The 22792-nt window shown below is 43.5% G+C and overlaps 2 protein-coding genes across 2 annotated transcripts; one reads left to right on the top strand and one right to left on the bottom strand.

Annotated features, from left to right (window-relative positions):
* Positions 1-940: 940 nt before the first annotated feature.
* On the bottom strand, positions 941-17867 carry LOC137900208 (calpain-5-like). The gene is made up of 12 exons (XM_068744274.1): positions 17712-17867; positions 13758-13889; positions 9399-9607; positions 7901-8093; positions 6771-6964; positions 6228-6305; positions 5833-6028; positions 5631-5753; positions 4266-4462; positions 3064-3185; positions 2521-2657; positions 941-2383 (listed from the first exon to the last, which is right to left on the bottom strand). Exons 1-12 carry the CDS (start codon positions 17865-17867, stop codon positions 2207-2209), a joined length of 1914 nt encoding a protein of 637 aa, XP_068600375.1. The 3' UTR covers positions 941-2206.
* Positions 11003-12869, top strand: LOC137900219 (olfactory marker protein-like). Its single transcript, XM_068744283.1, has 2 exons — positions 11003-11068; positions 12444-12869. The coding sequence occupies exons 1-2, from the start codon at positions 11003-11005 to the stop codon at positions 12867-12869; spliced, it is 492 nt and encodes a 163-aa protein (XP_068600384.1).
* Positions 17868-22792: the final 4925 nt, after the last annotated feature.

The following is a 22792-nucleotide window of genomic DNA, read 5'->3' as shown; positions in this document are numbered from 1 at the left end:
GTCTTTACAATTCTGAATGGTACCATTCTATGTTTAATGGCTTTGATTTTCTTGATCTTTGATTTCACATGACATAATAAAAACTTTGTGCAAATGTTGGCGAGTGTCGTCTGATGGTGCGACAAATAAAAATTGGGGAGGTTATTGTGAGTGTTGATTAAGAGAATAATATATTGACCCAATCAGCAATGACCTATAGATAAAGTGCAAGTTTGAGTCATTTCTGGAAAATTCTAAATAATTTGTAGATTTGAATAAAAAAGTTATTAAATTTAAATCTTATTACGTCTGTCTTTTCTTTGTAGAAGTGTTTGTGTCAGCATCAATTATTTCACCACTTATTCCTATTTTTCAATGGAAGACAACATTTGGACTGTAAATATTATAGGGAGAGGGCATTTCATTTATATGTATTTCAAGCACTTAGCCCCTCCCTGTGTGAAATTCTTATTTACAACACTTATTTTTATTTTATTATGAATTCTTTAAAAACGTGCTTTATCTGGGACTGAAAGGACAGGTCCTGATCAAAGATTACCCCCAGATTCTTGGACATGGTGCTGGTGGACACTGAGACGCCATCTACAACACTAGAACAGACATTTCTGAGATGCTTTGGCCCAAGAACCAGAACCTCAGTTTTATTTAGGTTTAATAACAGGAAGTTCTCGGTAATCCGGGAGTTAATGTCCTTAAGGCACGTCTGAAGTCTAACCAACTGATCGACTTTGTCCGGCTGAACTGACAGGTATAATTGTGTATCGTCTGCATAGCGTGGAAATTTAAAACTGATGAATGAACTGCAAGCTTTGTCAGACTGCACTGTTCCAGGTCAACTCAAGTATATTTTAAGGCAAATTCTTCAACCCTGGTTGTGATGGAACCAGTGAGTCCACAGAAATGATTAGCAACCCCCCCCCCCCCCCCCTCGTTTCAGAGGCAAACCAAATTTATTGGCAGAGAATGTTTCAACAGAAAGGATATGAAAGACAATATAAAATAATATAAAAGCAGTAAATAAAAAATGAGCATATTTTATAAAGAGTAACCAGAAACCTTATTGATTTGCCTGTCGAAGATTCCAGGCCTTTATTTGAAGAAGACTGATAATCATGTCGAAGTAAAGCTTTGATCATCTCAGGTTTGTAACTTCAAGATTACACAAAATATGTTTGAAGATAAAACATCTCATAACTCTAAATATTGTTGTGAGGTTTTTAAGGTAAAACACTCTAAAGAACAGAAGGACTGAAATAAGACTAAACATGTTCCTGGTTATCCTGATTATGTAAATCCAGTAGATTAAAGGGGTGACGGCGGCGCGTGTGGGTGAGCGGGTCGTCCTATCATTGAGAGGAGGGCGGTTCGTGTGTGGCTACAGTAGCAGCTTCACCCCCACCGAGCATGGAGGGAATGGATAATGCTCAATGTGAAGCGTCTTTGAGTGTCCTGAAAAGTGCGATACAAGACCAACGCATTATTATTATTATAAAGACGTGGATGTCAGCAGAATTTTCTCATCACGTCTTTTCTGGTCTGTCTCTTTGTGTTGACCATGCCCCCCCCCATCATAATAAAAAATCTGTCCTTAATTTGAGGAAATCCGTGAAGTAAAAGCAGCAGCTAACAGATAGACGTAGAATAAACAGCTGTAAATAAAAAGTCATTCCTTACAGCAACAGTAAATCATCTCGTAAACTAACACGTAAGGACAATGAGCTAAAACCCTGCAGGATGTTTAACCTTCAATCAAGAACACCTTTGATTCTGCAGCACATTTACAAATATAGGCAAAAAGATCAACTTGGTGTAAACGTCCAATTTGGCAAACTTCGGTGAACAAGCGACAGAGGGCTGCACTACAACGAGAGGTCAGGCTAGGTCACCATGGTAACCGATGCTTCACATTGAACCCGGTGTGAAAGCAGTGCCGTCCATTCCATTACAAACATTTTTGGTGTCAACAACAAAAAAATACTTCTGTGGACAAAGTAAAATGTAAAATGGCCCCGACAGCGTTCAAATGCTAAATTTGTGTATTCCAAGCAATCTCTGACCACTTCTGCAGTTTCTCGTCAGTACTGCCTCCTCCTCTAGCTCCGCCCCTAAGGTGTTTTCTTAAATTGAACGATGCTGCCCTTAAACGATGAATGCGTTAACCTAACGTTGAGGCACTTCCCTCAGATTTGACTGGACTCCTTTTGTGTCAGATGTCGGTGAGCACTGTGCTGGTTGTTGTGGCAACAGTGAGGGTTCCACGCAGGTCATTAGCCCGACGATCACCCTTGTCTCTCAGGTGGACGGTCTGCTGGAATGCACCTGGCTCAACCGACAGGGTCGCCTGACCCACAAAGGAGTCCATGAGCACATTGTGGTTGTAAATCTAGGACAAACAGTGGAAATATTCACTCACTCATTTAGCTCAACGACAACAAACCCCCCACGCACACACACGCACACGCACGCACACACACACACACACACACACACACACACACACACACACACACACACACAAACCTCAATATCAATCGGCTGGTTGGCTTTCTTCCTGTAGAACAGCGCCTTTGTGTCAAAAACAGGGCTGCGCGTCTTCTTATGGACTGGAGAGCGAACCTTCTCTCCTTCACAGTGAATTATAACGTACGGGTCAGATACTAGTGAAACAAACACAAACACAATACATTAGAGTTAGCGTGTAACAATAATTTAAGTGCCCTTTACATTTCTAAATTCAAATAAAAAAAAATTCCAACCGTTTAACGACAAGTAGCAGAGGCTGCGTGTAAAACTCTATACTGTATGTAATACAATATTCACTTAGAGAATACTGGAGAAATAGTGTCTGCAGCTGTAAAATTACTAGGTTTAGAAACAGAACGTGTCCAACAAGGTATTATTCTGTATTGTTTTTGTATAACATAACAGAATATAATCAAACATGAGATCATGTAATATTATATCTCCTAAAGATAAGATAAGCAAAGATAAGATAAGCAAAGATAAGATAAGCAAAGAGAGGTGAAATGACATGAAATACACCAAAGTGAGTTTTTGATGTACCTCCAGTAGAGTCTTGACCAGTAAGTCCCTCAGCCTTCAGGATGTGGACCTGAGACACCAGAGACGGGTACCCACACAAGCCAGACCAGCAGGTCTGTGGGGGCTTGTCAAGAATCAACTCCCTGCAGGACAGACGGGGAAACTCTATTAAACATCTCCAGCTGATCCAGAATGCAGCAGCTCTGGTTCTGATCCAGAACGCAGCAGCTCGGGTTCTGATCCAGAACGCAGCAGCTCTGGTTCTGATCCAGAACGCAGCAGCTTTGGTTCTGATCCAGAACGCAGCAGCTCGTGTTCTGATCCAGAATGCAGCAGCTCAGGTTCTGATCCAGAACGCAGCAGCTCGTGTTCTAACAGGAACCAGACAGAGAACACATTTCCCCTGTTCTGGCGTCTCTGCATTGGCTTCCTGTTAGGGAACGGATTGAATATAAAATCCTTCTACTCACTTTTAAAGCCCTCACTGGCCAGGCCCCTCCTTACCTTACAGAGATGATTATCCCGTATTGCCCCACTAGGACCCTGCGGTCCCAAAATGCTGGCCTGCTCGTGGTTCCAAAAATTCCAAGAGCAGACAGGGGGGCGGAGCTTTCAGTTATCAAGCCCCTTTATTGTGGAATCAGCTCCCTGATTGGTTCGTGAGACAGACACCATCTCTATGTTCAAGAGTAGACTAAAGACTTTCCTTTTTAACAAAGCTTATAGTTAATCGATACAGTAATCAATATAATCAATATGCTGTCTAGGCCAGCACTGGTGGCTTAACATCATGACACACTGAGCTCCTCCCTCTTTATCTGGTTATTCATGTCATAAATATATGTGAGTAATCTCTCTCTCTCCCCTGTAGTCTTGTGCTCTCTCTCTCTCTCCTCTGTTTGTCCCTCTCTCTGTCTCTGTCTGCAGGTCTCTGGTACCGTGGTGCTGCAGAACCTGGACCTGTGGCTGTCGGCTCAGATATCCTGATTGCTATCATTAGCATTTATAGCTTCATATAGCTGCTCTTTCGTCAGTGGTTTGTTCTGCAGCTTATATGTTGTGAATCGGGGGATGTAGTAAAAGTATATTATGTTTTTGTCTGCTCCCGTTCTCTTTTTCTTTTTGACTCTTTTCCTATTCTTAACCATACAGACTTCAAAAGCAAGGCTTTTTTAAAGTGCAACCATATTAGACCTGTCGTGGCTATTTTCAGGTGTCTCTACCTGCAGTGTGATGGTACGTCGGTAAAGATGCGCAGCAGGAAGTCTCCCTCCAGGTCAGGGTCAAATGTTGTGGGAATGATGACGTAACGGCCCTCTGTCAGGTCGATGCGTGCAAAAACAGACCTGGAATTGATGTAGACGCTTCCGCCGCGCTTCTGTTGGCTGACATGCATGCGGTGTGTCCGATTCACCTCCACCTGAACAGACCGACAGACCAGTAAGTGGTGAGTCTGCTGGAGTCAGAGACCAGAGACGCCCCCAGCTTAAACAAGAGCCGAATAACGTGAGGTGGGGGCTGGGCAGAAACACAGTGGCTAACCGATTAGCTCCAACACCACCTCAAAGATATCTAGAAAAGCACTCGGAGAGCACAAGCCTCCGCCAAGCAGCTCATTCCCCTTGTAATTGGATTCACACCATCCAGACTGATGGTGATTCGGATTATCAGAAGGTTCTAGATTGTTCTTGGTGCCTTTACACACCAACCGTGAAAAGTGAGGGTGAATTGGAGTTGGTTTATTTATTTATTATTTTTCCTGACATCATTCTGGATCAGATCCAGAAGACATTTTGCATGAAAGTGCAAATTAGAACCATTTATGACTAATTTTTGGTGAGTGAATTGAATATTAATATTTTACAAGGTTTTACAAAAAAGGTTTCCATTTTAAGTAAAACATTTTTTTAAATCCAGATAGGTCTTGGGATCGCTCACAAAATGTAATGGGATCTAAAATAGACCAAGACCCATCTTCAGATTATTTTTTCCATTAAAATCCATCCAGCTATCTTTTTGTAATCCTGCTAACAAAGAGAGAAACAAACAGAAAAACGTGACCTCCTTGGTGGAGGTCACCGGGCAGCCACATCTGGGCCTCGGTAAGACCTAAACTCACCCAGACTAGAAGCAGCGGCGCTGGAAGGAGCGCCACAAGGTGGATAAAAATGTAAGAGCAACCTCAGCCCCAGCTTTTTCTGAACGCTTTGCTGGTTTGGTGCAAGGCTCTGTGGTTAGTGAATAGAGGTTTGCAAAAATAAACTAGTTTCAAAGATACTGCCGAAGCATTCAGAAGAAAACTGTAATAGGGTACCGATACATAAGACAGACAGACTCTGGAGAAGGTGGAAAGAAAGTAGATGCCTATGCATCCTTGAGCAAGATTCCCCAACATGCTCGCTGGATGCCCAAAGAACTTTCCAGCGCTCCACGGGGGTGGGTCAATCGCAGAGAAGAACGTTTGAGGATTTAAACAGTAATACAAAAATACCTTTAGGTAGGCCTCTTAATGACCCAACTATGGAAAACCTACACACCGTTTGAGGTCTTTATCTGTAGTGTTCATTTTTCATGCCTGAATGTCTAACCCTGTGTATGTCAAAGCCGATAGCTAGGTTCTCCCCTCTTCCGTCTCTCAGTGTGGCTCTGCGGTCTCTCTGCTGCAGACAGATCAGAACTTCATCCTCCGGTTTAGTCACATCAAACAAAAACTACAACAGAAGAAGGACACACAGTCAGATTCCACCATTTTGTATCCCCAACAAACTTGGAACAAAATAAAGTGAACACCTGAGGGTTCTGGAGGAAAGACTGCTTGTTGTTGGCGCAACCTCCAGCTCGGTTCAGAAGAGGGTCATCACGGCGACACCAAGAACCATGCATCACAGCCTCCTCCCAGGTCTTATGGACACTCAGGTAAGATGTGTTGATGAGACGACACAGGATGAGATCAGTGAAGTTAGCAACGAAATCATCAAATGTCATCCTACAGGAGAAAAAAGAATATCTGCTTTAAATTTCACAATCAGAGATTTTCATGATAAGAAAGGTTGTTTTTGGAAACAATAAATCAACCAATGACTTCTATAAAAAAAGAGAGATTACTTATCAATATTGCAGAATAATGGGGACTACTGTAGGTGTCAGTCACACCCAGCAGGAGGCAGTGTTGCACCAACACTTACCAGAATTCTCCATCATCTTGGACCGTGACTCCGATCTTCTCCCGCTCACTTTTACTGACTTTCTTCCACTCCTCAGAGCTGCAGACAGTTAAAAGATAAAAGGCAGCCCCCTTTCAACTTGACAACCAACAAAACATGTGAGCATTAAGAAGCATTAAGAAGCAATGACAGTGAGGCCCGGAGGGGCTGACTGGGATGAACAGCCTCCCTGACCTGAGTGCGAGTCGTGTTCTGTTGTTGGACTTCTGTGCTAGTCACAGTTTGTCCATAATGAAGACCTCGTTCGAGCACAGGGATGTCCATAAGTCACGTCAAAGGTCACGTCACCAGGACACCCTATGCTGGAGGTCGATGATCGATGTCATCGACCTCCAGCATTGGTCTTGGACACTCGGGTGAACAGAGGTGCAGAGCTGTCAACTGATCAACCTGGTGTTGAGTTGGATCTGCTGGCAGGGGAGGGGGCTGGACAGACTCTTGTTTTAAGGGTCTGCTAGGAACGTCCAGCAGGGAATGCGTCGGGCTCCTCCCTTTTATCCTTACCTGTCACTCCAAGGTCCGTTCCACTCACTTTGACCCCAGGGGTTCCTCATGCGGATCATAGTGTGCTTGTCTGACTTGAAGTAAGCCAACAGGCCGTGGCCCAGCCTCACCCTGCGAACATCTGTCACTGCGTAAGCATGACCCTTCACCAGGCCACAGGCCAAACGGGACTCCATGTCTGCTGCGCTGTTTGCCTAGGAGAACATGGAGACGAGAAAAGAAGTCACCTGTCTGGTGAGGAAGCAGACATGACCTGTGCCGTGTTAATGCTTGTTTATTAGAAGCTTTGACTTTTAGGAGCTGTAGGGTTTTACCAAACCCTCTTCCGGTTCTTGTTCTCCGTAGTGGGTGCGTATTCAATGAGGAGAATGTGGGTTAAGATTAAGACATTTATATAATTAACAGATCAGTACAAGTTGGTTCAGATATCAGCGCTGAGGTTCGATCCTGCTCCGTGTGTGAGTCTCAGGTCCGAACAAAGGGCCGCTCTCTGCGTCCGTGTCTTTCTATGTCCATGAGTCCGTCCCCCTCCAGGTGGGGGTCCCGCCCCAGCCAATCTAAGCCCATGTTTATCTGTGTTGTGTGATGTCATTGTTGTGATGCGTTCAATTGAAATCAGTCATTACAATAACAAACTAAATGTAGTGCGTTCCTAGTGGTGTCGGCGTGTAATTACGTTGTGGAATCCCATCTAAATACGGAAATTCCCTACAACTGTGTAAGTAAAACATTTGTGGTCGACCATCAAATGGTTTCGGGCAGGCAGTTTAAGAAAAGTTAACGCTGAACCCTGCTCTCTATCCATCTCTTCGTTTTTGACTCTCCTCCTGTCCATGTCTCTGTCTCTCCCTCTCTAGCATTGTCTCTCGGTCTGTCTATCTCTCTCTCTCTCTCTCTCTCTCTCTCAACCCAGCCGGTCAGACAGATGGCCGTCCACCATGATTCTAGGTTCTGTCCCAGGTTTCTGCCTGTTAAAGGGAAGTTTTTCCTCACCTCCGTCTCCAAAGTTCTTGCTCTTGTGGGTCAAGTTGGGTTCTGTGTTTCCCTGCTGATCCTGTAAAGTCCTTGAGACGACTTCCTGCTGTGATCTGATGCTATATAAATAAAACTGCATTGAATTGACTTCGTACCCGGATGGAGCAGCTTATGAGGCCTCCTCTGTCGTGAACTTTCAGTACTCTCTCAAACAGCTCGTCACATTTCTTCTTGTCTTCTTTGTAGTCGTTCTCTGTCAGGTTCATCGGTTCTGACACGCCTCCAGTGAAATCCACCAGCGCATCAGCAGTGTTCCCTCCATCCAGCCCCTCATAGCACCCACACATCCTACAAACAAGCAAGGGCAATCACTAACAATTACAGATATTTGAGTTTAAATAAACACATTTCCAGTGCGGGCTCATAACCTTTATGGACAGAATACGTTACTCGTTACTTCTGCAAAGTACACACAATCACGTTTTTTTCCATTCAAAATCGACCAGAGAGCACCTGGAACAGTAGGTGACACCGGAACACAGATTATAAACAGGAAGTGTTGCTGTCTGGCTCAAGCACGCTGCAGCCACTGCAACTCTGTAACGCTCTATTTTGTACTTTCCTGCCATGGACCCAAAGATGGCTACCGTCACCATCAAGGACAAAGCGGACACTCCGTTAGCTTTTTGCCGCTATTTTGTCCCTTGTCCTGATAAGATAAGTGGCTGAAGACAAGAAAATATTAATCAACAGCCCAAAATTAATATAGTTTTTATGCAGCAAATGTACGTTGGAGGAGCATGCAGCACAAATAAAATGAGACCATGATGTTGTTTTGCCCATAGTGTTCTGTGTGTGTGTGATTAAGTCTGCAACTGTAATCGACGAGCACAAAGCATGTGGCGTTGCATGTAATGAAAAACACGCGACCAAACACATGGCACCAAACGCGTGTCTCCCTGCTGCCTGATGCTCTTTGTATCGCACCGTAACACACAGCTGATGAACGTGTTACCACTTCAGATGATTTACTGGAACTCCAGTTACAATAAATTCCTTTACTGGAATTACCCCCCCCAGACTCTTACTATAATGTCTTATACGTTTACAGACATTCATTGTGGCTGACCCAAGCCTCTGGAAAGTTTTCTTCTGAGTTTGCACCAGTACATATCTGGGGTACATGACTGATGTTAAGTTGTGCCCTTCCCTTTGCTTCACAAGATACATATGTGATTGAGTCTTTTTCTATTATTCAAAGTGAGAAAAAATTGCATTGTAAAACACACAGCAGTAACGCACCATCTATCATACACAACCTGCACTATCACTATCTGGAGCATAAACTGATAAGATGCTAAAAGTCACGCTCTTGATCCACAAATCGGCCTCGTCAAAAAGCAAATTGAAATCATTGTAAGGTAAAACAGAAACAAATGCAGGCACAAACATGAAGTACAGCCTGGTGAGCATAGTGGGTGGATTTGTGAGACACAAACAATCCCCGATCTCAACTCTGGGGCATATTTCTCTCTTGAATACAGTACATTGATATTCTGTTATAACTGTTATAATTATAGAATCACAAGTAATGTGGTTTATTGGGAGCTTAATTGGGTGAACATGTGACGGCACGTTGGTGAAGGTTCTTACTTGGCGTAGGCCTTCTCCACCAATGCGCTCCAGAACTCATTGCTGTCATTGGAGTGGCAGTAGACCAGTTGTCCATTCACCGTAGGCAGCCGATCATCGATCACGATGTCTACCCAATCACCGAACCGCCAGAATTGGAAGTGGAAGATGCCAGCATATGACTCTGGTCTCTCCTCGTCCCATTCCTGGTCCTTCCAGGCAGGAATCACCTAAAACAGATTAAGACCGATTCAGATTTTCAGAAATTAGGATGACACTTTTCCGGATTTGTTTCATATAATGACTTTTCACAATGCTCAAGGTCAAATGGAGCCACGCGTTCAGAAGGGTGCCATTTTAGCCGTCTCATCTCTGAAGTTTTTTTCATGGTTAGCCTCAAAATGCCGCCGCACACTCGATGTCCTACACTCCACACTTTCACAGCAAAGGGCGCGTATCGCCCAGCCTCCTCTTGAAATAAATCCATGCCCCCTTGTCCAACGACTGGAACCTGCTATACTCGCCATGCTAACACGGCTGCTAAGCTAGCCGACTGAACTCCCAAGAGCCTTGTGGTGACGCGCTGAATGAAGGACGTGCACGATCTGATCCGCGCACTCGCAATGTAATGACGAGTTACACTACATATTAAACAGTTACTACTGCCACTACTGCACGTTTGGCTTGTCCCATGAGGGGTCGTCACAATTAGTATTTAAGAACATTTAGCATGCTCCATTTATCAAGTATAATAAAATACTTGCCTCTTAATATTCCCTGCGTGCCACCAATGACACGCTTGTCTTAAGTTGCCGGCCCTTGTGCGCTACATAATTAGAAATTGTTTAACATACATCAATAAAAGTACTTCCAATTCACACAAAAGTCAAACAAGTGTGTTTTATTCAGTATATTTTCAAAATGATTAAATAAGACAAAATTCCATATGTAAACTCTCAAATACACAGAGATATACAGACATGCCTTTATTAGTCCTAAAAGATAAAACATCAGTGCATTCATTGAATCATCTTGAACATGAACCAGTGTTTTCACGAGGAAACATCATCCGCTCATATCCTCCTTTAGCAAAGTCCCTGCGGACGACTCTCACAAACGTCACATCGCAAAGTCACTAAAATAAATGACTGTTCCATTGAGCTGGGACCGTGCAAGCTCCCCGAGGAAACTCCCAAGGTTCTCCGTAGTACGTCATCCATGCCTCCTGTTGCCTAGCACTCGCCCACATTACCTGCCTTCTTAAAGCTTATATGTCTTAAAACATGTTTTTCCCGAATTTAACGCTGACCAGAGATCGTGCAGCAGGTTTCGATCTGGTTTTAAAGTTTTGTCCTTTTGTCTAATACTGGTGTCCTAAATATTCACAGTTCCTCTATGATAGCATGCAAGTTCGTAATGGAGCCTTCAGCAGTTATTCGTTCCGCAATGATTTTCTCTTGCTAGCCTGGGGGGGGGGGGGGGGGCAGGGAATGAAGAGAGGGACTGGAAGAGAGGGAGACAGTCAGAGCGAGAGAGAGAGAGAGACACAGGCATTCAACCAGAGCAGTCCGTCACTGCAGACATCTCCCTCTCTTCAACACGAGATTCTAACCTGGAAGTGGGACATGGACAACACTGACGCGTCCCCCAACACCATGGTGCTGAAGTTTAAAGACACGGCACTAACAGAGGTGAGTCTGACCTCCTGATATACGAGTAGAGCCTGGAATCCCATTAACAGCAACAAAAAGTATTTGTTATTTTTTTAATGACTTATATGTATATGTAGAGTTTTCTACTAAGCTAATTCACGAATAGTTTTTACCACGTCTCTGAACACACTGGGACACGGGGACTAAGTTTCCGTTAATACCTGAATTTATGTAGCAAAAGTGCTTTAAATGTCTCTGTACTCTTTCCTGTTCTTCTTCTTCTGAGAATATGAGATTGTGTGACTGACAGCAACCTGAACCTCAAATCTGGTTAAAGCATCGGGACATGAGCAATTTCACTCCAAAGCACCTAATGCGTGATCGGCGGGAGTTCGGAGTTAGGTGAATTGATTATTCCAAATTGCAGGAAAGCAGCTCTAGATGAGACAATTGTCGAACAAGAAAATGGATGGACGGATATAATTTGTTAACGAGAATAAAGGTGATTTTTAAGAATTCTAATATTTGGATTTGTTGAAATGATCTCTTTCCACCATTGCATAAATTGCTGTCTCACCATCAGGAAGAGGAGCTCATGTTGTAAATAGAGAACACTTGGCAATTAGGTTGAAACATTTTTATCTTAAAAAGGTGGATTTCATTATAGACCTAAAATCATACTCTAGTCTAGAGTGTTAAAGTAGTGTGTGTGTGTGTGTGTGTGTGTGTGTGTGCTGCTTTGACTGTCCTGATGTAGTAATCAATAGATAAATTAGAGCACTCAATGACGTACCCACACTGAAGGTCAACAGATCTGTAATCAGATGTTAACAGGAAACTGAAGGAAGTTCAGTCTGGAAATGCATCTATGACTAATACTTCTGGTCGAGTACATACTGCAGCAATTAAAAGCAAAACATTTATTTTAAAAATCTAATTTGCTGTAAATTTGTTGAACGAGCTGTTGCGAGTAGTCCAAGGCTCCTGGCGTGTATTGTGTGTATTGTGTGTATTGTGTGTATGATGGGAAAGGTTTAATACAGGAACAGCACCTTTGCGTAAACCCATATGGCGAGCTGGGATGACACACACTATTTTGCTAAACGCATTTGCTCAGATAGCCAAATCATTGAATTCAGGTGTTCCTTTCACTCCCAAGGCCACAGGTGTGTAGAATCAAGCCCCTAGGAATGCATATTTCTTCTTCACGTAATAGAAACTCTTCATGCTTCAGCATAGCAAGACATTTCATTTTGGATGGATGTGTTTCAAACTAAAATAATTCAGCTTATCCCAACTGTAATCCCATTCACAGCCTCTTTTGAGGCCATCCTGTGAGTCAACCACTACAGAAACACCTCGGATAATAGAGGTCTTGTGCCCCCCCTCCCTATCTATTCTATTCCATCTGCAGATGATGCATCTTCGTGCGTCATCGCTACAGCGGTCGGGACGGAAGCGGCAGGATGGGGAACGTCTGCTTCTTCCAAATGAGGCCATCTATCGCCTGGACTTCCCCACTCAAGAGCTGCACTTCTCCCAGTGGCACTTCTCCCTCAAAGCCTATGGTAGGGTGACCGTCACTGGCATTTCCCAGCACTGGACCCCCGACCTTACCAACCTGATGACTCGTCAGCTGCTGGAACCCATTGGAGCATTCTGGCGAAATGCAGGTGACCCAGAGGATTCACCACTTCAGTGGCTGGAGGCGGACATGCAAGAGTTTGGAGAAAGGATAGCCGAGCTGGCCAAAGTCAGGAAGGTCATGTACTTCCTGTTTTCTTTCAAGGATGGAGCGGAAGCAGCCAATCTCAGCTGCTCGGTGGAGTTCACACACTAAACGTTTACTAGTAGAGTACACTAAAAACACGGTCAGCGTTTCAGCAGTCCTCGACAGATATACGAAAGTCAAACAGCTTAAATCTCTCAAATCTCTGCATCCCGAAAGAAGTCCATCCCACCTGTTTGAGCACATGACCTGATGCATTCCAGCATTTAAACAAAGGCAAAATATAATTCACAGAATAATCAGAATGTTATTTATATCCATTCATATATATATATATGTCCATTTATCGGTATTTGGTGCTAATCCAAACATCAATGTATCATCAGAATAAATAAAATTTTTAATTGAATTTAAGCATTTATTTTAAAAAAAGTGATTGGAACTTAAAATGAAATGTTTTGTTAAGTCTGTTTTGAATAAAAAATCTACTAAAAAGAGTCCAATGATGCCGCTGTTAGTAGAAACTGAGTCTTTGATCAGCTCAATAATAAAATGTGTAGTGGCCTGAGTTGTGACCTTGATGCATTGTGTTTCAAAAAAGAGAGCGCCACCAAGTTGTGGTCCATCAAGCAGCAGTGAACAGAATATAATCACTATGGTCTCACACACAACAGAGACCAACACAGGGAGCTAGACCTCGAGGAGGGCTGCACGATGTGGCCTAAGAGCAGTATCGCAATACGTTTAGGCTTTATCGCGATACACGATACTTATCTCAATATTCTGATTTCTCCTCTAAATCGCTCTATAAATGTTAAATTCAACCCTGATTATGGGATCCAGCACCTGACTGACATGATTTCTGCTCCCCGGCTGCTCGGCCGTCTCCAGGATACCGATGCTGCTGCATGTATCAGCTGACTGGTCTCTGTTCTTGGGGCTTGGTACCCGATCTCAATGTTTGGAGATGATGCCTAAAACAAAATGACCCCGTCTCACCTTCTGCCACAGTATCTCCCTGGAGGCGAGACTGGAGCACGCCGCTACAAACCAGCAGTTTCCCAGCTGGCCTTGGTGCAGGTCATGGACACTGATGCCATCGACAAACAGATGAGGGTTGCTGCTCAACTCCTGGAAGGATCGAATGGATAACGGTTAGAGGTTGAACAGTTTCATGTACGGTGGAGAGCAAACTCTACTGCTGCATTTGGAATTATCCAGAAGAGTCGCTCTGAAGCGCACCTGGAACTCACGGGTCGACTGACGGCTTGGGTTCGGTTGGGATGGATACAGTGAGCCTGAACCGGATTCGTCAGACGAGTGGTCGCCGTCTGGATCCGTTGTACAGTTTGAAGCAAAACAAATTATTCAAATGAGGGGGCGGGTCTGAAATGTGTCTGAGTTTAACTGTTCTCCCATTGGTTGATCAACAACAACAAGTTAAGTCTCCACGGCTTGCAGGGAGCGCTCCAGCGATGCACGACCAGCTTGCCCACCGTCACCAGAACTTGTGACTTGTGGCTGTTACCAGGACTACCGTGCCGATTTCTGAACTCACATGTCGATCAACCAATAGGAGAACAGTTCAACCCAAGACACACGTAAGACTGCCCCCTCATTAGAATAATAATAAATTGCAGCATTTTTCATCTGCAGCATGAAAAAAATGAATTTAGGAGTGCGCTTTTATTTATTTATTGATATTTAATTATATTTATATATTTATTTTCGTATTTATTTCCACATATATTTCTAATTTTTGTATTTATATTTACTGTTTTGTATTTATTTATGTAGATTTTTTTTTCCATTTATATTTATTTTTAATTTTGGTCGTTTTGCTCCTCCATACATTATACCCTGTAGTATCACCAATTAGTACCCTTATAACAATTTTACGGAAGAACAGCCCAGCTAGTCGGGAGTTGCAAAAGACAGTTAAAATAAAATTGGCGACGAACAGCAATTGCTTAAATATAGAAGCTGTGGGCGCCGGAGAAGTCGCCTCAAAGTGCAGAGACCATAACTACAGTTATACGTTATAGTTATAGAGAAATGTGTTTGTGTTATCATTTGAGTCAACTAATTAAGCAAATAATAATGGTAGTTGGTGTTGGTTAAGTAGCGGATATGATGAACTATCTGGTTGAGATTTTTTTTCCAACAGACGAACAGTATCTTTTGAAATATTCAGATTTATTCTCGGTTTTCTTTAAATTGTCTGCGATGGATTCCAAAACATTGTAATAAAAGCTAAACTATTAGCAATCTTGCCACAAACTTAGCCTGGTCGTGTATTTTGATATTCCATCGTTGCCATTAACGTGTATTGGTTCCATACATTTTACACATTTCTGCCCCAAAACAACATGTCGAAAAGTGCGATTTATTATTTATTACAGAAATGACTGAAATAGCTTCTTAGTGTAGCATTTCGCGATGTAATATCAGACCATTAGTTCAAGGCCTGGCTGTAGCTACACACTTAAAACATATAAACAGCAGGTAAATGAACAATAGAACATGCTATTGGCCAACAACAACAACAACAACTTCTTTTGTTGAAGAATATATTTTGTTGTGTATCATGTACCAATTTGTTATGTTCAACATTTCTCACAGGTTGTGAGTCATTTACACATTTTTGATTCAATATAACCGAAATGAGACTCAACTCTTTAAGAATTAAACAAACTAAGCCGGAACCAACTCAACATTTAATCCGCCTCACCAGATTCCTGGTGTCCGTTGTCTGGCTGCCGCTCGGCACACGCAGCCTCTGATAATAAGCCAGACTTGAATTGTGGCGGCTAAAAGGGCGGCGCCATCATGACGAGTAGCTGGATGTGGAACAGGATGTGTTGCTCTCAACCCCCCCACCAAAAGGTAAATAGAGTGGAAATGCCTTCTGTGGACACACCCAGTAAGATAACAGCTAGAAACACAGCCACGCCCAGGAGGCCACCGCGATGCAGCTTCACACGAAACATGAAGCAATCACATCGGCATCGATCAGGTGCAACAAGTCCAGCCGGGCGTGAAGCTGCTCCCCGAAGCCTGGTCTCTGGCTGGTGATCATTAGCAGGACTTTATGGACCATTAACCACTTGACTGCCAGATTTAGTCCGGTTTTCCCGCCTTTAGTCTGGTAGTCACCGAGGACAAAAGACAATGACAGCAACACTTCTCCTGGGCTCTGAGCCACAAAGACTGTCTCTCCTTCACAACAAAAACCCCCTTATTATATCTAAAGTCGATTTGCGTCTTTGCCGTCTGTCCTATTTGAAGTTAATTTGAAAGTGCGTTAACAAGTCTGACAATATGTCAGCAAACTCGGGACGGCAAATCACCGAAGGTTCAACAGTCTAGTCCTTGATCTGGTGCTGGTACCGGTACTGTGGCGCCCCACAGACCGGTATTTATTAACACCAATCAGCTGTGTTGGTGGGTTTACTGTTGACTCAATTATAAGCACAACAGCTCATCTCTCCTTGAAAACGCCAATCAAAAGACAATGCTGACAAAAGTCCTTTGTCGTGTTGTAAATACCTGTCGGTATGAACATCACTGTGGCTGAACCTGCTCTGACCACCAGAGGGCCAACCCGAACCCCAAAAGGTAAGGGGCACATGGTCAAACTTTATGATTTTTGAATCCATTTTTTTGAAGACTGTCCAATGGACAACAATCAAAGAATGTAAGTTATACAAATTAGAATCCTGGCCTGTGTTTATATTTAAAGCCTTCCTAATTCAGATGTTTGTTATTGAATTTATCGATCTGAATATCTTCAGACCAGGACTCCTAATCAACGGGTGAAATCAAGAGTTTTCATTGCATGTCAACGTTACCCACACTGCCGTGGCTAAGCTGAATAAAGATACAAATAATTAATATCTTTATCTAGCTGTGTTCAGCTTGAACGTTTTTAACTTTACAACTTTGATTAAATCCTTCAACAACAAACACATCTGTCAGGATTCTCGTTTTAATCTCGACCGGTGAGTCATGATGTCAGGTACTGTACTGTAATACATGCTACTGTTTACTGTACTTGTACTGTAATACATGCTACTGTGTGACTGTACTTGTATTGTAATACATGCTACTGTTTGACTGTACTTGTACTGTAATACATGCTACTGTTTAACTGTACTGTACTGTAATACATGCTACTGTTTAACTGTACTTGTACTGTAATACATGCTACTGTTTACTGTACTTGTACTGTAATACATACTACTGTTTACTGTACTTGTACTGTAATACATACTACTGTTTACTGTACTTGTACTGTAATACATTATATTGTTTGACTGTACTTGTACTGTAATACATGCTACTGTTTACTGTACTTGTACTGTAATACATACTACTGTTTACTGTACTTGTACTGTAATACATTATATTGTTTGACTGTACTTGTACTGTAATACATGCTACTGTTTACTGTACTCATACTGTAATACATACTACTGTTTACTGTACTTGTACTGTAATATATGCTACTGTTTACTGTACTTGTACTGTAATACATGCTACTGTGTGACTGTACTTGTACTGTAATACATGCTACTGTTTGACTGTACTTGTACTGGAATACATACTACTGTTTGACTGTACTTGTACTGTAATACATACTACTGTTTACTGTACTTGTACTGTAATACATGCTACTGTGTGACTGTACTTGTACTGTAATACATGCTACTGTGTGACCGTACTTGTACTCTAACATTCTATCTAATAAATATATTCTTCATCATCATCATCATCATCAGTGTACCTCGTGGGGACTAAACCCTGAGCAAATACACAATAATGAGAGGCTGGAAATGATGACAGTAGTTCCTACAAGAAGTTTCAGTATTTCCCTGAACGAGGCATAAGTACGGTCCACTGGACATGAAGACGCTGATATGGAATCAACAGGGAATTCTGACTTCCTCTGACCTTTGGCCTTTTCCAGGTGACTCTGCCGATGCGGTTGGTCTGGTAGAACAGAGACTGGTCAGACGCCGGGAACAGAGGATCTTCAAACAGACGTCCATTCTGCCGACACTGTCTCCGCAGAGCCGGGAAGGACTGACCCTCGTGTGGGACCGCCATCGTCCTGCACAGAGGAACCGTCATTCATCTGAACCCTGACCCCAAGCTGAAGACGGCACTCCGATCATCTATACCAGGGGTCCCAGACCGGTCCGTGAGGCATTTGTTACCGGGCTGCACAGAAAGAATAACTCAGTTATTCAATTTCCGTTACTCGAGTCTAAAAGGTGTTTTATTTTGAAAAACGACCGGATATTCTCCAACGTAACATCTGCCTGTGGATTTTCATGCGTTACGTGATACATTACTAAAAACAGACGTGAACTAGCGAATTTTTTTTTTTTTTTAATTAAACAAATGTCTTTGGAGAGCTTCTTTGCTAAGAGTGAAAGTCCAACTGAAGAGGAAGAAGAGGAAGAAGAGGCGCCGACGACCTCCAAGAAAAGAAAACTTATTTTAACAGACAAACCAGGAGTCAGACTCAAAACACGGTTTATCTCCATCTGATTAGCTTCGTTAACGAGCAATGAAGGGGTTAAACCTGCTTCAGCACAGAGAGACAAGAACCCTGGATTAAAAAACAAGAACCCTGGATTAAAAAACAAGAACCCTGGATTAAAAAACAAGAACCCTGGATTAAAAGACAAGAACCCTGGATTAAAAGGCAAGAACCTGGATTAAAAGACAAGAACCTGGATTAAAAGACAAGAACCTGGATTAAAAGACAAGAACCCTGGATTAAAAGACAAGAACCTGGATTAAAAGACAAGAACCTGGATTAAAAGACAAGAACCCTGGATTAAAAGACAAGAACCCTGGATTAAAAGACAAGAACCCTGGATTAAAAGACAAGAACCCTGGATTAAAAAACAAGAACCCTGGATTAAAAGACAAGAACCCTGGATTAAAAGACAAGAACCCTGGATTAAAAGGCAAGAACCTGGATTAAAAGACAAGAACCTGGATTAAAAGACAAGAACCCTGGATTAAAAGACAAGAACCTGGATTAAAAGACAAGAACCCTGGATTAAAAGACAAGAACCTGGATTAAAAGACAAGAACCTGGATTAAAAGACAAGAACCCTGGATTAAAAGACAAGAACCTGGATTAAAAGACAAGAACCTGGATTAAAAGACAAGAACCCTGGATTAAAAGACAAGAACCTGGATTAAAAGACAAGAACCCTGGATTAAAAGACAAGAACCCTGGATTAAAAGACAAGAACCTGGATTAAAAGACAAGAACCTGGATTAAAAGACAAGAACCCTGGATTAAAAGACAAGAACCCTGGATTAAAAGACAAGAACCTGGATTAAAAGACAAGAACCTGGATTAAAAGACAAGAACCCTGGATTAAAAGACAAGAACCCTGGATTAAAAGACAAGAACCTGGATTAAAAGACAAGAACCTGGATTAAAAGACAAGAACCCTGGATTAAAAGACAAGAACCTGGATTAAAAGACAAGAACCTGAATTAAAAGACAAGAACCTGGATTAAAAGACAAGAACCCTGGATTAAAAGACAAGAACCTGGATTAAAAGACAAGAACCTGGATTAAAAGGCAAGAACCTGGATTAAAAGACAAGAACCTGGATTAAAAGACAAGAACCCTGGATTAAAAGACAAGAACCTGGATTAAAAGACAAGAACCTGGATTAAAAAACAAGAACCTGGATTAAAAGACAAGAACCCTGGATTAAAAGACAAGAACCTGGATTAAAAGACAAGAACCCTGGATTAAAAGACAAGAACCTGGATTAAAAGACAAGAACCCTGGATTAAAAGACAAGAACCTGGATTAAAAGACAAGAACCTGGATTAAAAAACAAGAACCCTGGATTAAAAGACAAGAACCCGGATTAAAAGACAAGAACCCTGGATTACAAAACAAGAACCCTGGATTAAAAAACAAGAACCCTGGATTAAAAGACAAGAACCCTGGATTACAAGAAAAGAACCCTGGATTAAAAGACAAGAACCCTGGGTTACAAGACTTTTTGCACACTAAACAAAAAAAATATATTTAGTTTTCTTTTTACAAAACACCAAATTATTTAGGGGGGCTTCAGAATATTTTAGGGGGGCTAAAATATTAGTTTATTGGTAAGATTAGATTCCTCTTTTTTATTTAATTACCCCCCCGGTCCGCAAAGAAATTGCACGGCATGAAACCGGTCGGTGGCAGGAAAAAGGTTGGGGAGCGCTGCTTTAGACAATAGAGAAGGTTACTGCTATAGAAGACAATATTTATGAAAAGGATAAACGACCTAAACTAAAACATAAAAACATTTAAGCAACCATTCTATCTGCAACAATCCCAAGAAGAGGACTCGTCCCACGGAGAAGCTTTTTTTAGCCCGTCAGGATGTTGCAACAGATCAGTCCTGTCCTGGTCATTCATGTGATTACTAATTATTCATAAGCGCTGTTTCCTACTCAAGATTCAACGGGTTTTGATTTTAGATTTTTTCAATTGTTAACTTCATCACCATCTTACAAAATCCCAGAGAGGAAAAAAACAAAATGTAGATGGCTAAAGTCACGACAACCCCCGAAGCCCTGAGGTTGAGGGGAAGTACCAGTGCTGGTTGCGCAACAACCATGACAACGCATGTTTCAAAATAAAAGCATGGGAGGCCCATACTCCAGGAACTGTGGTTCTTTGGTTGCATGTAAGCAACCAAAGAAATGAAATGTCAGACACCCACGACCCTGAAGAAACGGGGAACGGTGCCCTGCAGAGGTACAGGGTAAAATGGGGGCTGGGCCCGAGTAGAAGAGAAGGGGGGGGGGGTTGCAATTCCAATCATCCACCCATTTTCTTGTAAATGAGCCGTTGAGACAGCGTGTGTGTGTGTGCCTGTGTGTGCGTGTGTGTGTGTGCGTGTGTAACATGTGGATTAATAAGAAGGATATCCTTATACACACACAATAGTCAAATTCAAACAGTTGTGTTTGGCAAGATCAGAGAACACGTTTATGTCAACATGTGTGCGCGTGCATGCCTGTGTGTGCGTGTGTGCATGCGTGTGCATGCCTGTGTGTGCGTGCGTGCGTGTCTGTGTGTGCGTGTGCGCGTGCATGCCTGTGTGTGTGTGTGTTCTTGGGGGGGTCCATTGATGAAGCTGACTCCCCCTCTTTGTTCTTGGGGGGTCCATCGATGAAGCTGACTCTCCCTCTTTGTTCATGGGGGGGTCCATCGATGAAGCTGACTCTCCCTCTTTGTTCATGGGGGGGTCCATCGATGAAGCTGACTCCCCCTCTTTGTTCTTGGGGGGGTCCATCGATGAAGCTGACTCTCCCTCTTTGTTCTTGGGGGGGTCCATCGATGAAGCTGACTCTCCCTCTTTGTTCTTGGGGGGGTCCATCGATGAAGCTGACTCTCCCTCTTTGTTCATGGGGGGGTCCATCGATGAAGCTGACTCCCCCTCTTTGTTCTTGGGGGGGTCCATTGATGAAGCTGACTCTCCCTCTTTGTTCATGGGGGGGTCCATCGATGAAGCTGACTCCCCCTCTTTGTTCTTGGGGGGTCCATCGATGAAGCTGACTCCCCCTCTTTGTTCATGGGGGGGTCCATCGATGAAGCTGACTCTCCCTCTTTGTTCATGGGGGGGTCCATCGATGAAGCTGACTCTCCCTCTTTGTTCATGGGGGGGTCCATCGATGAAGCTGACTCTCCCTCTTTGTTCATGGGGGGGTCCATCGATGAAGCTGACTCCCCCTCTTTGTTCATGGGGGGTCCATTGATGAAGCTGACTCTCCCTCTTTGTTCATGGGGGGGTCCATCGATGAAGCTGACTCTCCCTCTTTGTTCATGGGGGGGTCCATCGATGAAGCTGACTCTCCCTCTTTGTTCATGGGGGGGTCCATCGATGAAGCTGGCTCTCCCTCTTTGTTCATGGGGGGTCCATCGATGAAGCTGACTCTCCCTCTTTGTTCATGGGGGGTCCATCGATGAAGCTGACTCTCCCTCTTTGTTCTTGGGGGGGTCCATCGATGAAGCTGACTCCCCCTCTTTGTTCATGGGGGGTCCATTGATGAAGCTGACTCTCCCTCTTTGTTCATGGGGGGGTCCATCGATGAAGCTGACTCTCCCTCTTTGTTCATGGGGGGGTCCATCGATGAAGCTGACTCTCCCTCTTTGTTCATGGGGGGGTCCATCGATGAAGCTGACTCTCCCTCTTTGTTCATGGGGGGTCCATCGATGAAGCTGACTCTCCCTCTTTGTTCATGGGGGGTCCATCGATGAAGCTGACTCTCCCTCTTTGATCATGGGGGGTCCATCGATGAAGCTGACTCTCCCTCTTTGTTCATGGGGGGGTCCATCGATGAAGCTGACTCCCCCTCTTTGTTCTTGGGGGGTCCATCGATGAAGCTGACTCCCCCTCTTTGTTCATGGGGGGGTCCATCGATGAAGCTGACTCTCCCTCTTTGTTCATGGGGGGTCCATCGATGAAGCTGACTCTCCCTCTTTGTTCATGGGGGGGTCCATCGATGAAGCTGACTCTCCCTCTTTGTTCATGGGGGGGTCCATCGATGAAGCTGACTCTCCCTCTTTGTTCATGGGGGGGTCCATCGATGAAGCTGACTCCCCCTCTTTGTTCATGGGGGGGTCCATCAATGAAGCTGACTCCCCCTCTTTGTTCATGGGGGGGTCCATCGATGAAGCTGACTCCCCCTCTTTGTTCATGGGGGGTCCATCGATGAAGCTGACTCTCCCTCTTTGTTCATGGGGGGGTCCATCGATGAAGCTGACTCCCCCTCTTTGTTCATGGGGGGTCCATTGATGAAGCTGACTCTCCCTCTTTGTTCATGGGGGGGTCCATCGATGAAGCTGACTCTCCCTCTTTGTTCTTGGGGGGGTCCATCGATGAAGCTGACTCCCCCTCTTTGTTCATGGGGGGTCCATTGATGAAGCTGACTCTCCCTCTTTGTTCATGGGGGGGTCCATCGATGAAGCTGACTCTCCCTCTTTGTTCTTG

Source organism: Brachionichthys hirsutus, chromosome 2 (assembly GCF_040956055.1).
Source record: "Brachionichthys hirsutus isolate HB-005 chromosome 2, CSIRO-AGI_Bhir_v1, whole genome shotgun sequence".
Taxonomy (NCBI): Eukaryota; Metazoa; Chordata; class Actinopteri; order Lophiiformes; family Brachionichthyidae; genus Brachionichthys; species Brachionichthys hirsutus.
The sequence above is the reverse complement of the archived record's forward strand: the minus strand, read 5'-3'. Positions and strand labels throughout refer to the sequence as shown.